This window comes from Melopsittacus undulatus, chromosome 2, assembly GCF_012275295.1.
Source record: "Melopsittacus undulatus isolate bMelUnd1 chromosome 2, bMelUnd1.mat.Z, whole genome shotgun sequence".
Classification (NCBI taxonomy): Eukaryota; Metazoa; Chordata; class Aves; order Psittaciformes; family Psittaculidae; genus Melopsittacus; species Melopsittacus undulatus.
In genome coordinates this window covers 113792121-113808001 of record NC_047528.1, presented here as the reverse complement: position 1 = coordinate 113808001, position 15881 = coordinate 113792121, and the positions used below count along the sequence as shown (strand labels likewise).

The window sequence follows — 15881 nt, the reverse complement described above, 5'->3', positions numbered from 1 at the left end:
ACAAAGTAATCACCAATTAATTTCTTCAGAAATAGCCATGCATATGTTTTAATCTAAACTAGATACGGAAAGCCTAAAGTCATGGTGTTTGTTAAGAATATTCAAGTATAGAGCAGGATACACTACCTTTCACAAGATTAAACACACATTCTTCCACAAATTGGCCAACAAGCATACCTATAACTCTCAGGAAATTAATTCAGTGTGGTGGGGCAAGTACTGTAAGGTTAAATGCCTTCTGCCAACTTACAAATTCCACTGCTTGTGCTGAAGTGGAGGTTGCTTTGAACAGAGCTATAGCATGCATTTAACTCTGCAGCTTTTCATAAGTATTCACATGACAGTTATCTAATTCATCACTTTAAATACACAAATCAGACCATAACACAATGACTAACCTCAGTATTAGCTAAGAAGACCTGGAGCTGGAGTGTGTTATACTGATGTGGCACTCAAAGCAATTTCTGTTCCTTCACTTAAGTCACACCAATATTGGTAATTTCTAAATACACAAGGTGTTTAACAAATGGGGATAATCCTGAAAGTTCCTCTTGTAATAGTTTCAAACAATAAAAACTTTTTGACTTCAACACAGTTATAAACACATCAGTAAGCTCTTATATTTGACATCTAGTATGGGGTGTGGAGAATATACTGCACGGGCATGGGCCGGTGTGGCATTGCCCCTCCAGTCCAGTAGAGCAAAACAGACTTGCTCAGCATTTTTTTGCCCCCAAGAGTCAATTAAAGGCATAGATAGATATTCTAAGATTTTGCCTGGGCTACACTCCAATATATTTTTAAGCTCCCCCAGATGATGCCTTTTTGCCCCTCTCTCTCATCTTTTATGTCTATCTTTCCTAGACCCACAAACATCCAACAAAACATGTGGGTGTGAACAAAACCCCTTCTACTCACACACACTTCTTATACAAGCAGTGATGGGTGCCTGTTTCTGAAATGCAGATCACCACGGTTTTAGTTTCTAGACCCCATGAGAGAGCTCAACTATTTGTTATCATGGTCTCCTAAGGATCGCATTTAGATCACAACCCATAATAAATTATTATTTTTTATTATTTCTTACTCATAAGTAGGCTATTTCAAACAAATTTGGTTTGATTTTCCTTTTTAACTGCACACCAGCCTGTCTTCCTTGAGGAAGACTCAGAACAATCTTTGGGTTTTAAACCTTTTTGGCTGAACACATTTCCAAAAGGCCAAGAGATGACAAGCCAGTATTTTGCAACAGACTGTCTATCCAGTCTTCTTCCTTCAGTGTCAGCGCAAAGCAAGCTAATTCCCTCCTCTGGACACTGGGGGAAAAGAATCCAAAATGTAGAGTTCATACCCAGAAGTCTTGTGCCTACAAGAATAGAGGACATAAGGCAACAGTAGTCAACGCACATAACACCTTGGCTGGCCCATGTTACAAGATAGGTATAATTTACAGTCATTTGCAGGCTACACAAGGTTAGGTTAGAGAGTAAAATTAATGAGCTGCTCTCAGCTTCTCTCTTGGAGGACAATGTAGAGAGGAGGTAATTCTTAGTTTGTTTCTAAATAATGGCTTCCATGAAATCCATCCGTATCTGCTGAGATACATGACTTAAACAGAACAGGCAGCGATGTTGTCATTGCTGTCTCACTCCATCTTAAAAAATGTACTGCACTGATAGCAAAAGCTAAAGGTGGAAGAAACAGCAAGTGTTCAGAGACCACTGGCCTGCATTAGAGTCACATGTGATGCTACAGGGAAAACAGGCTATAGTGGATAGGCAGCTGTACTTCCCCCTCCTGATGTTGATACAAATCATTCAGTCTAAAGTCACAAAGAGAAATAATTTTCCATTCATAACAAAGTATGGGTTTTCCCTTTCATAACCATACTAAGATTCACCAATTTTGCCTTAAAAGAGAAGGAAAGTTTTCCTGAACTTAAACTGCGGAAAGTGTCATTGTAAGCCATGAAGTAATTCTGAACAATGAGGTAATAGTATACACTGCTTACTACCACCTCAACCAGTCTGATCTATTATTGCTCTGAATACAGAAAGAGCAGATGTGTCATTGTGGTGAAAAAGGCTATAAAACAATTAAATTATAACAGAAAATAACACTTCTCTTAGCAGAAGGCACTCCTCCCAAGGTCTGCTTCTGTTCAATACAAAGGCTCAGTTGGTCACGTTGACTAAGATAATAATTGATTTCAAAAGAGCTCAGTTTTATAAATGTCATATTAGGAAGTTTCCTCTTTATATAATTATAGTTCTAGTTGATTGAGCTCCAAATTTAATGAAGTTTGCCTAATGAATGCAACGCTCACTCTTCTAAATAAAACAGAACATCTATCATGAGCTAATGGAAGGAATTAAGCAGTGAAATAGCTGAACTACTAACACTTTCATTAAGCAAAAGTATTATTCCAAAGGACTGCAAAATAGTAATTCAGATTTATATTTAGGTAGACTTCAGTTTCCTGGGATTAGACCAATAATACCTTCAACTTGATAGCACATAAATTTACAATCTGAAATATCTAACAAATCATATAACTAAGTGTAAATAGCAGGGCCATTGAAAGAAAAATCGTTTTCTTATCTAAAATTCTTTCAGTATGCTAACATGCTAGATGAAAAACTGGTTTATTTATACCATTTTAAAGTCTCACAAGAGACTATCAAAGTACAGGGAGACAAATCTTTGTGATGTGTTCCATGACTAAAGGAACATGAAGAAAATAAACAGCCCATTTCCATTGTACCATAAGTATAGAGATCTAGAAAGTCTGATACTTATGTGGAAGCAGAAGAGGCTATGAGCAGTGAGGTGCTAGAGAAAATAGGTGAACTAGTATAGATCAATTATGACCAGAGAAGACCATGAAAAACTGAGACACTGTCACATTATGCAAATAAGGAACTAGATAACAGATTAAAATTCTACACCAGCAAACTGAGGTCATGCATTCTGAGGAATCATCAAATAGGTGTTTCACAGAAATTTCCATTATTTGACACATTGAATTACATAATGGTTTGGGTTGGAAAGGACCTTAAGATTATGCAGTTCCAACCCTCTGCCATGGGCAGGGATGTTTCACACTAAACCATGTCACCCAAAGCTCTGTCCAACCTGGCCTTGAACACTGTCAGGGATGGGGCAGCCACAGCTTCTTGGGGCAACCCATTCCAGTGCCTCACCACCCTAACAGTAAAGAACTTCTTCCTCATATCTAACCTGAACTTCCCCTGTTTTAGTTTAAACCCATTTCCCCTTGTCCTATTGCTACAGTCCCTGATGAGGAGCCCCCTCTCTCCAGCATGCTTACAAGCCCCCTTGAGATACTGGAAGCTGCTCTGAGGTCTCCAAGCAGCTTCTCTTCTCCAGGCTGAACAGCCCCAACTTTCTCAATATGTCTTCATACATATCCCATATTTCTTCCTTTCTTCAACAGGTATACACCACAGACAAATTCATTACTTCTTCCAAAAAAGCACTTCCATGAAGGCTGTCTTTAGCCTGAATTGAAGACTGAGCATGTGTACTTGGTCTGGTTGGGATATAGTTATTTTTCGTCACAGCAGAACATATGGTGCTGTGTTTTGGATTCATGACTAAACCAGTGTTTATAACACACCAGAGTTTTGGCAGAGCAGGGGACAGTCTGGCACACAGCCATTCCTCTAGGACCACTTGGGTTTTCAGCCTGCTTGTGGTAGGTGGTGAGTGTCTTTGCATTACTTTCCCCACTCTCACCCCTTTCTTTCACTTAGCAAAGTACCCTTTCCTCAGTGTGTAGGCTTTCTTGCTTTTGCTCTTCCTATTCTCTCCCCTCTCCACTGGAAGAAAATTCTCCTTTCCCTTTCACCATCTGTCTGTACTTCAAAACTCTCGTGTTACAAGTGTGTTAGTGTCTTACAACACAACTGACATCTACCCAAGGATGAGTTAGAGGAGTAACAAACCCAAAGGAAATTTAGCCTGTTCAACTGGATCTCTAATTACCAAAATGCACACTAGGTCACAGCAGGGCTACTACGAAGTCAAGGCAACAAGCCTTAAGTGGAAAGTTACCATGAGGCCACTCTGTCTCCAAGGAAAGTCATATTCAATACATCTAGTAGGTGCATGTAGCCATTCTTACCCTTCTCCCTTATGCAGTGACCAAAAAAGAGATATTCTATTACTAAACAGAAAAGTCAGCAGATTAAAGATCCTGAAGTGGGATGCTTATCAGTTTGTTTACAATCTAGGTAGGGTTTGACTATTTCCTCAACCAGTGACAAAAATCACAGAGGAATCTAAGACACCATTATTCTGGTTTACAAGGACAGCCTATGGATACCCCAGCAGCTATGTTTAGAAGAAAGCTAAGGGAACTGGTGAGACTGCTTGAGTAAAAACAAGAAGTTGGGTATAGTAAAAGCATTTGGCCTGATACAGAGGCAACTGCCTCTATATCATACAAATAGCAAGTAAGTCTGTTGCAATCCTTGCTATGGAAATAAGTTATTTTACACTCTCAAAGGCCAACTTCTCTTCATAAGCTGGAATCTATAGCTAGTTATGCATAGAGATTACTGCTCTCATTAACTGGAGGTGGAAAGAAGATTCCTCCTCAAAAGGAATCTAAGAGGAACAAAGTGCCACGTGATAATTAGACTTAATTCCTAAGCTGAATTTCTGCTCTGTTCTGAACCAGACAGTGATCCAGCACTACTGTCACAGCAACCCAACAATGGATGAGCCCAAGCATAGAGCAGCTCCTCCCCTATTCCATCACTGTGATTCGAGAAACTGAATAGATGTAAAGCCTCATGAAAGTAGCATACCCTGGCACACTTTGAACCTAAAAGATCAGTTATTTTTCACACAGACAGGTGTTTTAATCCTTAGCAACAGAGTGAAAATGCTTCCTTGATAAACTCAGCCTCACATCAAGTACAGAGTTATTACAGTCTTAAAGAAATAAATATTCTTGTTATTGATATTTGTGCCTGCCCAGCTTCAGAATGCCTGAAAAATGCAGACTGGGCAAGACTGTACTGATGTAAGAAAAATATTGCAATTGCTACTCAAAAAGATTCACAGAATTCAAGTTTTCAGACTGTAGCAACAGGATTTCTTAATGTGATAAGACAATTACAGATGTGGTAAGAAAATATGTAACATGAAAATTAAATGCAAACAATTATCAACCCACTTTTCTGTATACTGAATGAAGCTCTGGCAATAAGACTGCCAGTACTGCAGCATACCACCTATAAAGTGTCTTAATGACTCAAAGAGCAAGGTAACATTTAAGAAAATGAATTAAATTTTTGAACAAGAGTTTAATTACACCATGAAAACAAGTGCCTCAAAATCAGTCAATGAAACTATGCATTGCATACTAAATCGCACTGTATTTCAGCTCAGCTATAAGAATGCAATGAATAGGCCTTTAAGTATCCATGAAGAAACCAATCGCCTTTAACATTTTAGGCTAATTAAAAAAGCTGAACAAAAACCTAAGTACGTTGATTGCTGAGTTCTGTTAAATTGCTGATAATAAGACAACATGAAAAGGAGTTCTTAATCTTTTGTACCAGACAGTATTTTAGCATATAAATTACATTAAATAATCAATTGCAATGCTTGCCTTAATTTTATAAATGAGGAAGCAATGGAAGTGAAGCACCAAAGTGTATGCCAATCGTTGTTAAAGAAGTGGTCCTGCAGGTAGATGTTATTAATCAACAAACTGCTGCTTAAACAGCTACATCCTTAAGACTCAAATTTAAGAACTCTAAGAATTTATACTACAGTAAATCTTCCTCTTCTCTGTTCCTCACTTGACTGCTTCACTTTACTCTCCAGCTAAATCTTACACAGCCCTTCAGCTACATTCAAAATTCATACAAGCAACAGTTGAATGCAGTCCCTCTAGTACAAAGCTTGAGTGTCCTCAAAACTAGAGAAGGGCTTAACATACTAATTCCAGACAGTTTTGATTTTCTACATTTCCACCCAATTGTCTTCTCCGTATTTTTATTTTGGTTTTAAGCACAACCACAAAACTGAATTATAGTAGATAGGAGGAGTGTGTGCAAGCCATAATCACGATTGATGCTGAAACTATGATCTGAGTTAGTGGTTAACACCTAATATTAACTGAAAGGCTGCAGTGTCATGAGAGAAAGACTAGAATAAGCTTCAGAGCAGAAAAGGAATGAGTGAGAGGAGACGGCATTAAATTGAGTACAAGGGAAGGAATAGAAACGTATCAGAATAGAGGCAAGAATAACAAGTGAGAACTGCATGGTGATGGCAATTGGCTACATCCATGAAGCAATCAAAACTAACCAAATACACCTATCTGGAGCAACTTCTCTGGAGCAACTCCATTTTGAGAAATCAGGAAGTGGAAGAGTGATGGGAAGAGTATCTGTGAATGATGGCTCAAAGGTATGTAGAACCTAAATACAGGCAGCAGTCAACTAAACCCAGCAGCATGCAAAGCAAGATTAATATTTGACAGTAAATAAGAGAGTGAGATGTTATCTGGACTCAAGCAGAGTTATGTGGCCTGGGTGCAGAAATCTTATGTATGAAGCAAGCTAAGTACTGATTTTCCAAAACAGTAAAGATACAATTTCTTACAGATAGCTGTAAGCTAAACTACTTTGTCAGCCAGGCAGTAGGAAAAGCATCACAAACCCCACACCTCTAACAGCCATGTCACATAAGATTTTCTATCTTTAGATAACAACTTGGGCTACTTCCACACATTTTGGTCCGAACCACTTTCTAAATTTTCTTTAAGACAGCTGAAAGGGAGCAGATTCCAGTTTGGAACCCATAAAACTTCACTAGAATGTTGCAAAATTTGACTGAACAATATTGATGTGTTTGGCACAAACATGGCACTGCACTAATGTGGTTGAACTGTTTCTGCATTACAGCTGCCTCATACATCTGCTGGCTTCACCTGATAGCAAAGACTACTTGCACCTACCTCCCACTTTGCACACATGCCCATTGACTTGTCCTTAGTACATTTAGGTTTGGAACTCAGTATGCTAATCCTTCTTTAGTTGTCATGCCTGTTTACTTAATATTTTAACACAGTCCAAAACAGACATCACAGCCTTAGTTTCATTTCTTTATCACAACCCCTGTTCTTAATTCCGAATGACAGGAAATAATTCTGAAAAAGCATTCCCACAACCTAAATAATTCCCAAATCAAAACAAACAAGTCTAAAGATTCCCAATGGGAAACAAATAGGTTTTTTTTTTCCTCAGAGCAAACCATCTGGTTTGTAAGAGAAAAACAGGAAAGGATGTCTTTAGAGAGAATACAAATCCTCAAATTGAGCCTGAGCCTTGAACTCCAATATAACTTAATTTCTTCATTACCATTTGATATAGATACTTACCTCACTATAAGACAGGTTACAAAATGAGGTGTTTAACAATACTGCAAGATTAAACACCAGTTCAGAAATACATCAGAAAGCCATTAAGCACAACTGACCTAAATGTGTTGTACATGAGCTAATACAAACTGGATGAGAATTCAGTGAGAACAGTGCATTATTAAAAAGAACAGAAGGCAACAGCTGCTTATGGTGACGTTTCCTTATACGCACAGGCACACTTGTAACAGTTTGATGGATAGCAGTACCATGCAAACAATATTCTTTGCTAACACAGTTGTCTTTATCTATGGCACCAGTACTGTAAAACAGTTAGAGGAAACAGACAGCCACGTTGCATCCTGCCTGCACACATTTGCAAGTTTTAGAGAACAACCATATTATGAATAACCATGACATCTATGGCAGTGAAATAATAGCTTGCTAGTTTACAAAACACTATTAGCAGCAGCAGAGGACAGCTTGAAATTAAATCAACTGTAGAAAAGTCAGAAATTTTGTAATGGAAAGTCATATTTTAGCACCAATATTACAGTCTTTTTAAGAAGTGAACTTGCATATGGACTGAGAACACATACAGAAGGTATGTGAGAACATCTCAAGAACAAAGGTTCTTGAGAAAACTAACTTGCCACAGGGTAAGAGAAAAATCACATTCTCAGACGAATAATAGTTTAAAAGATAGGAAACAGGGTAAGTGTAGGCAGACAATTCTCATTGTAAGGGAAGGCCACCAGTGGCATCCTGCAGAGATGAATTGTTGGGCACATGCTTATTTATGAAATAATTTAGAAACATTTATAAATCATATTTATAAATAATTCAGATGAGGACTTTGAAAAGGAATGCTACTGCAGAAAAAACACCCTAGTGTGAGTTTCTAGACTCCATAAGGACCCTAAGTGATGCAAAACACAATTATTATGAAAGGATCTATGAACAAAACAAGAAACAGAACAAAGTTTTAGTCATACTCCCAAAGAAAAAAAAAGAGAAAAAAAATCAAACTTGATACAAAGAAAGGTGATAATGGATAAAGTATGAAAACACAGATATATGAGAAATTACTTAACAGACCAAAACTCTCCATGTAAGACAGGCAAACAGGTGAGGGTATAAGCAGTTCTAACTCATGAATGGCAAGGAAGAGATGTATAATGGGTCTTTTTTTTCCAGTAACAAAACTAGTCACCTTGAACAGTGAGCAGACATCAAAACTAACAAGTTGACTACACAATATGGAATCAAGCTATGGAATCACTTGTAATGGGATATGGCAGGTGCTCTAGAATTCAGACTCAAAAGCAGATTGGACAAAATAATGGAAAAATAAACTCTAAGAGTAAATAAAACTTGCTTCCTCTGACCACAGAAGCACTAACACTGCACAAACCTCTGTAAGTCCAAAGAGTGCCCTGAAAAATGCTCACTTAACTGCAGGCTTTTTCTGCTCTTATATTTCTGCCTTAGATACCTGCCATGAGCAACAAGTAACAATCATGTCTGATCCTTTGTCCAACTCAAAAGGATTTTTCTTGTATAATCAGAACACTGTTCTATTGAACTCCAAATTCAGCCAGCAGCTCCTGAGAGTTCTTTCCCAAAATCTCATATTTCCAAAATTTGTGTCACTGGCCAAAAAAAAAAAAAAAATACACATTCAATGTACATATAATAGTCAACATGGTCTCAGTGTAGTCACACATCACTGATTTTGCAGAGGACACAGCTGCATAGGCCTGTCCTAAGGCTGCTTTCATTTACTTTAAAGCTGAACAGAACCTGAAGTACAGAAATGGGGCTGATGTTTGCATCATGAAATTACCTCACTTCATTAGTTAGCATGAAAGGATTTTCTTTCCCCTTTCATTTGCCCCAGAAAACGGCAATGATGGCTAGAACACTTGGGCACAGACAGTTAAGATGAAAACTGCTGTTCAACAAGTGAGTTGGTTTGTTTTTTTTTCCTTCATCAAAACAAGAAGTCAAGAACATATTTGTTTACATTGCTTTTTTGTTGTCATTTATCCTCTTCATGGATTCAGAGACTGAACCCATGCACAGAAAGAGGTTGTTGAACTGAAGTTGTTTCTCCTGTCTCTTCATTAGGATTTTACAATGAGAAGACACAAGAAGTTTTTAGCTGTATTTTCAAGAGCCTGTCCCTGAGTCTTTAGGGTACATCATCCAGTTTCATCCCAGTGAGAGTGTTTGTCTCCATTGTGTTTCTAAATTTATTGGCATGTCATTGGCAACTAAAAAAACCCCAGTAAAACAAAAGATCCGCAAAGCCTGACAACCGTGACACGCTTCAAAAGGAAATCAGATGACAACTTATCTGCTGTTGATGACATTGTCAGAGCAGCTTGGGCAGCCCAATAACTGTTACAATGACAGATGACAAAAGTATCTAGTTCAAAATTCCCAAGGTCATTAATAATCTGTCACAGCACTTTCTTGTAGTGCTTATGAAAAAAATGGCTTACCTCTTGTTTTCTAGACCACAGTCTGGATAAAGAAATGCCATTAATCTCCCATGCTATACTGTACTTGTGGAACGTATTGGGAAAACAGAATCCTTTGCCCAACTCACCTCCTCTCAACGGCCTCCCACCCTTGCAGCCTGACAAATGCATTTTCCCCACAGGGCTTGGGAGTAATACTGATCCTGCTCCCCAGCACAGTGGAGAAACACATGGGCAGATCTCCATTGCTAAGCAATACAAAGTTCTGTGGCAAGAGCTTACCACACTGCAGCAGTGGGCAGTTGGTAGCTGGTTCAGCAACTTTCTCCTGTGTCCTGAGGGTTTAAAAGCAGCACTGGTAGCAAAAGGTTGAGCCAGGCTGTGCAGTGAGACAGGCAATAGGATGCACTGAACAACATGGTAGGAGCCAAGTAGTGCATTTTCAAGTTAAAAAAAAAACAACTTAGCTCACTAGCTACCCCAACTAAATTTTTGAGTTGTTCCCTTGAACACATCTTTCCTGTTAATCAACATACACCTTAAAAATTCATTTTCTCATGTGTAAAGCAGCAGCGCATCACTGACATAGAACATAACAGACAAAAATCCCTCATAAAAGAACAAACAACTTTATTTGGTTCAGGAAGAGATATGGCACTGCACTGCAGCCTTAAGGCTCTACTACATAATAAAAATGCAACCACAATGTGGCTTCATTGACAGCTCTCTTCCTCTTAGAAAACAATCCCAAGGCAGAGCTGGCAGACATCTCAGATTAAATTGACCATTTGTATGCCATGCAAGATCAGAGGCATAACAGCACTAGAGATGTATGAGAAAGTGACAAAATACAAAATAATTTCATTAAATCTTTGGTGCATGCGCACAGGTATGTCTCATGTATGCAAATATCTACATCATTGCAACTGAAGATCTCTTCACACCCTTCAAAACGTATCTAGACATGTATCTGTTTATGTATGTATACATTATCAGATCATCTTATGCAACTCATCTGTACACAGAATACATCCAAATGTGAGGTTTAGAAATGCACTGCTAGTAATACAGGAAGTCTACAGTTTAAGCAGAAGTGTGTATCAGCACTTCGTCATGCACTTATTACCTGACAAACTGCACATCTTGACTTTATGCTTAGATAATTGACATTAAAAGAAAAAAAAAAACCAAACCACCCAATCAACCAAAACAAAAACACAGCACAAATTTCAGCACTCTCATTTCAGAAAGCATCAGGTAAGATGAAGCCCAAAAAATTACTAGTTTTGCTGACGACAACGTTCTGAGTTGCCCAAGGATTGTGGTCTCTTAAGTTTTTGTTCCTTAAAGACATTTAGGTTCTCAAATTAACACTGTTTAAGAGAAATAAAAGACTGAAGACTGATACAAACCCACTAGTATAAGCTGTGCTATTTAACTTACAAGAAACCATCCTCAAAGCTTGTATTACAGTACTTAGTTTGTAAGATACTGAAGTAAAAGATGTTCACTTAGGGGTCACTAAAGAAGCGCAGGGACAAATCATCTTTCTGTTTCAGATGGCTACTCTGATCCCCAAAAGCAAATCGATTCAGATTTCATTACAGCAAGAGAATCCAACAATAGTATTGGCCACCCAGATTCTTGCTAAACCCAGAAAAATCTGGAGTAAGCACAGTGTTTGCCGTGCTTCCTCATTATCTTACAAGCATCAGATTCCATCAACCTTTTCTCTTTACCCTTCCTTTTCTAATGAGAACTTGACCCAGATGCTCTACAGTAACACCCTGAGGCTGTCATCAAATTATTCTAGCAATTTAAGCAGCCCAACAAAGACGTTAACCTGGTTTTTGGTTGGTTGTGTTTTCTGCATGGGGTTTTGTTGGGGTTGGATTTTTAGCTTAGCTGCTACAGCCAATAGCATATGTGCAAATAAAATTTTAACTGGAAAGAAAAATTAAAGCTCTCTGTTACACTTCCTACTTGCCTTTTGTGTTTTATCGATAGGGAAGGAAGAAATCTTGGAATTATCAACACTTTCAAAAAGAGGCAACTTTCACAAAAAATAGGAGCAAATTCCATTTCACCAACACAGAACCTACAAAGGTTTGTTTTAGAAGTCATCTAAATAAATGTAACTATCTTTAAAAGCCCACCAATTTCCAGTCATGCTTTCTCAAAGCAGCACTATGCTACTTACCCTGTGATCCAGCAGTTGAAGGTACATCACGATTTAACTACTGACTGCACAGTTTGATAGGCAACATGCTTAGCAGGCTTGACTTCACAAAGTACAGTCACCCAGTCCAACATCTCAAAAAGACTGGTAAAAGTTTCTAGTTGGAGGACAACTAAAGCAAACCCAGCAGGTTTTATTATCAACATGAAACTAGTCATTGGGGCAGCCACTGGCATGCTTCAGTGTGGCACAGAGCAGCTTGCTTTATTGTTTATCCTCCTTCCTTATTTTTTTAGGGACTTAAAACTAAGATTTATGACAGCAAAGCAGGCCATATTCTCTGCCCTTCTCTGATTCCAGCCCAAGCCCTGCTAGATCTTGCAGTGTTTGGAACACTGATGTTCCTCTTGGCATAGACATAGATATTCACTGTTCTAGAAGGAAAGAAAAGTCCTACAGGGAAGATTAATGGCTTATTTGCCTTCTAAATTGAATCTTGTTTACCTCACTTGAGAGTTATCAGTAAACTGTATTTCCTAAAGATTAATGCAGAGGGTTCCAGTGTCAACAGACGATAGCATCTCCATGCTGAATCTCTCAGACGTGCTGTGAATTGCAATGGAAGTACAACAGACTGCAGTAATAGCAGAAAATAGTTTGGGTCAAATCATCTTTGAGGTGAATAATAAAAACAGGTTTTGCTGAGCAGCTTCTTATTAAAAATAGCATCAGATTTAAAAAAGAATCATGTAATGCTTCTATAAAGGCAAATACCACTGGGAATGGTGTCATTATGGGTAACAGAAATTGTATTGTTATTGATAGTACTTTACCAACCTAAACACTCCTCATTACAAAGACCAATTTTCACCCCCACCTCCTTCGCACCAACCACCCACCAAAATCAACACTAGCTGATTCTATTTCTAGACCTGGTATATACTGAAGACTATGTATTTCAGGAAAGTTTCACATATTAAATAGCCCTGAACAGAGCAATCATGACATGACTGGCTAAAAATGAAATGGTACAAAATAGCATCTGGATTTTAAGAGGACAAACACTTGGGGAATTGGCAGCTAGAGTGAGCTGGAATAATAGAATCACAGAAGTTAAATGTAGAGGAAGATTGCAATTTCTTTCAGGCAGCAATGTCAAAACTCCAAGAAAAAGCATTCCAAAGAGGGCATTAAAAAAAAAGTAGAAATCCTCCAGGCTCATTAGGAGACACATGAGAAGCAAGCAGAGGAGGAATGGAAAGAAAATGCTAGAGTTATATTGCAACTCAAAATTACTTCGAAATATTGTGCTAGTCACAATAAAAACAAACATTGGAAAAGTGTTTTCCTGCCATATAAAGAGAAAACCCTCACTTCATAGAGAATCCAGGTTACAGACCAAGGGTGATCTAAAATTATACTCGGCACATAAAGCAACAGAATTTCATGTAAATTCAACAACAAAGATTACATGATCATACAGGTGAACACTGTCAGACCTACAATATAAAGGAAAGCCATAAATTAAAGATAGCATACAATTAGGTCACAAGGAAGGAGCTTCAGAAGAGATTTTTCTAACAGAAATGAAAGCAGTGTCAATGTCCAAGGCAGCAAAGAGAAAGTACTTAAGAATTACTACACAATACTTGCTGGGAATCTAAAAATCTCCTTCTGACCATCATGACAGAAGCCTGTCACTCCAGTACCCCTTCAGCCTCACACTCTCTCCTAATGCTATACTCAGTGCTGACTACATCTTTGACTCTCAATTTCAATCTTCAAACTCCTTGTCCAGTACAGATGCTTTATTTTCTCCTGAGCACAGTAACTTGATAATCTTCCCCCTGAGCCAGTCATTGTCTTTATAAAGAAATATAAAGAAATTTAACATCAGCTTTCACATCATACTGAAGTATAAGAAACCAGATTCAGGTACCTCACCAAAAGTAATCAATGCCAGGCCCTAAGGGGTTTGCTTGCAGTACAGGTGAGCAGTTCTAACTACAGGTAGGGTTAGTACAGCAGCTAAGATTATTCTCCTATGGATTTAAATGGGCTTCTGCGCACCAGAGGACTGGAAGGAAGGGATTTATTTGAAGGCAGGTTTTCAAAACTTGGCCTTATCACCAAAATTCTATATTTGGAATGTTTCCCCCCCCCCCCCCCCCCCCCCTTCATTCCAATCTACAGGTTGAGCAACAAGTCACACATCAAGTAACAATGTCACATCCACTTCACCAAGACCTTGTTTTAAAAGCTGTTTTAATTTTCACGTAGGTCCTAGCAGATTTTTAGCATCTTGTAGAAGCATTTTGTCTTAAACCACATTCTTGTGGAATTAAGCACAAAGATCTGGTTAAGATGAGGTTGTTAAAAAAAATCATTTATATTCATAAACAGACACAGTTTAGCTTTGGCAACAATATGAACATATTAAACCCCAAGAGAGTTTAGTGAAGTAATTCACTGAAGTATCCCTGAAATAAGCAATACACTTCTGCCGTGCACACTTCAAAAGATTTATATTAAAATAGAATTTGTTAGGAAGTCTGGGTTGACTTTCAAAGACGGTGGTGTAGACAGAAATATTAAAACCAGAGAGCAAGCAACCAAACAAAAGCAAATCCCTCAACCAAACCAGAAAACAGCCTACCAAATATGTTGGTGGAATGTCCTTTCCGGGCAATTGGTTTGAGCTCATTATGTCCCCATCCATATTGCCTATAATTGTCCCAGGCATGCTTCATCATCTAAGAGATGGGGGGAAAAACAAAAAGGATTTCATTACATTATAAAACTACTTTGTACAAATACAGTATTTTAATCCTTGAGACTTCATCTTTCACAGTCATCCCAGCACACTTATAATTAATTTGCTGCTATTTCCATCTGTTACAGAAATTAGATTATACAGCATGAATAAATTTGGAAACAACTTTTAAGACTATTTGACTCAAGCTATAGAGCCTAATGCTCTGCATTAGGTAGTTTTCTTGTTCTTTCTTTTCCTTAAATAGACACACAGACGTTTAAGAATTCAAGCATCAGGAACTGGTGGAAAGACTGGCTAGCATCTCAAGACAATAACCAAAAGGAAAAAATAGCTACCAATATCTGAAGCATAGAAGAGAGTCATTTACATACATCCAAGTATAACCACACAATTTCGCAAAAGGCATAATACATTTTTTCTTAGCAACACCTGTTTGACAAAGATACACTGTCTTACAGCCTCTATCAAAAGAAATGGCAGAAGCTTTGCTCTTTAGAAAACATAATTAACAAAGCAGTATAAAATTGTTAACATTTACTCCACAAAACATTCTCAACTTTTTGTAACAGATGTTACCATCACCTAGGAAGCAAGTTATATCTAAGAAACAAAAGGTCTTGTTGATCCATGAACATTAGTTGTGCACATCAGCTGCTAAGCAGGCTTTTATGGATTTGCTAAAGCTTTTCAAAGTTCTTGCTTGTTGGTTACAGCAGAAATTCAGTGGCTATCAAATTGCCAAGCAAATACACTTAAAAAAAATTATCAGTTACCTAAACAGATCAAAGCAAGTAACAGAAAGACTCCAAAAGATACTGCCCCAGACACAAGAGCAGTTGGGAATAAATCAGTTCTAAAACAGCAGCCATGTGGCTGTATCCACCACATTCAACATATTTTTTACATTCCAGCTTCAAAATAGTATTAAAACATGGTTAATATAAAGAAGAAAAAAAGCCAAGAAAATGTAAAGGACTTAAATCACAATTTCCACAAATTTAAGAAATACTCTCTAAGATGAGAAACTATGCTAATGTA

The 15881-nt window shown here is 37.9% G+C and overlaps 1 protein-coding gene across 1 annotated transcript in view; it reads right to left on the bottom strand.

The window, feature by feature from the left end:
• The window catches only part of MAN1A2 (mannosidase alpha class 1A member 2), a 128110-nt gene that overhangs the window by 70707 nt on the left and 41522 nt on the right, over nucleotides 1-15881 (bottom strand). Inside the window, exon 3 of the mRNA XM_005146631.3 lies at nucleotides 14724-14820. Coding sequence (XP_005146688.2) covers nucleotides 14724-14820 — 97 coding nt within the window. The remainder of the gene's footprint in view (nucleotides 1-14723; nucleotides 14821-15881) is intronic.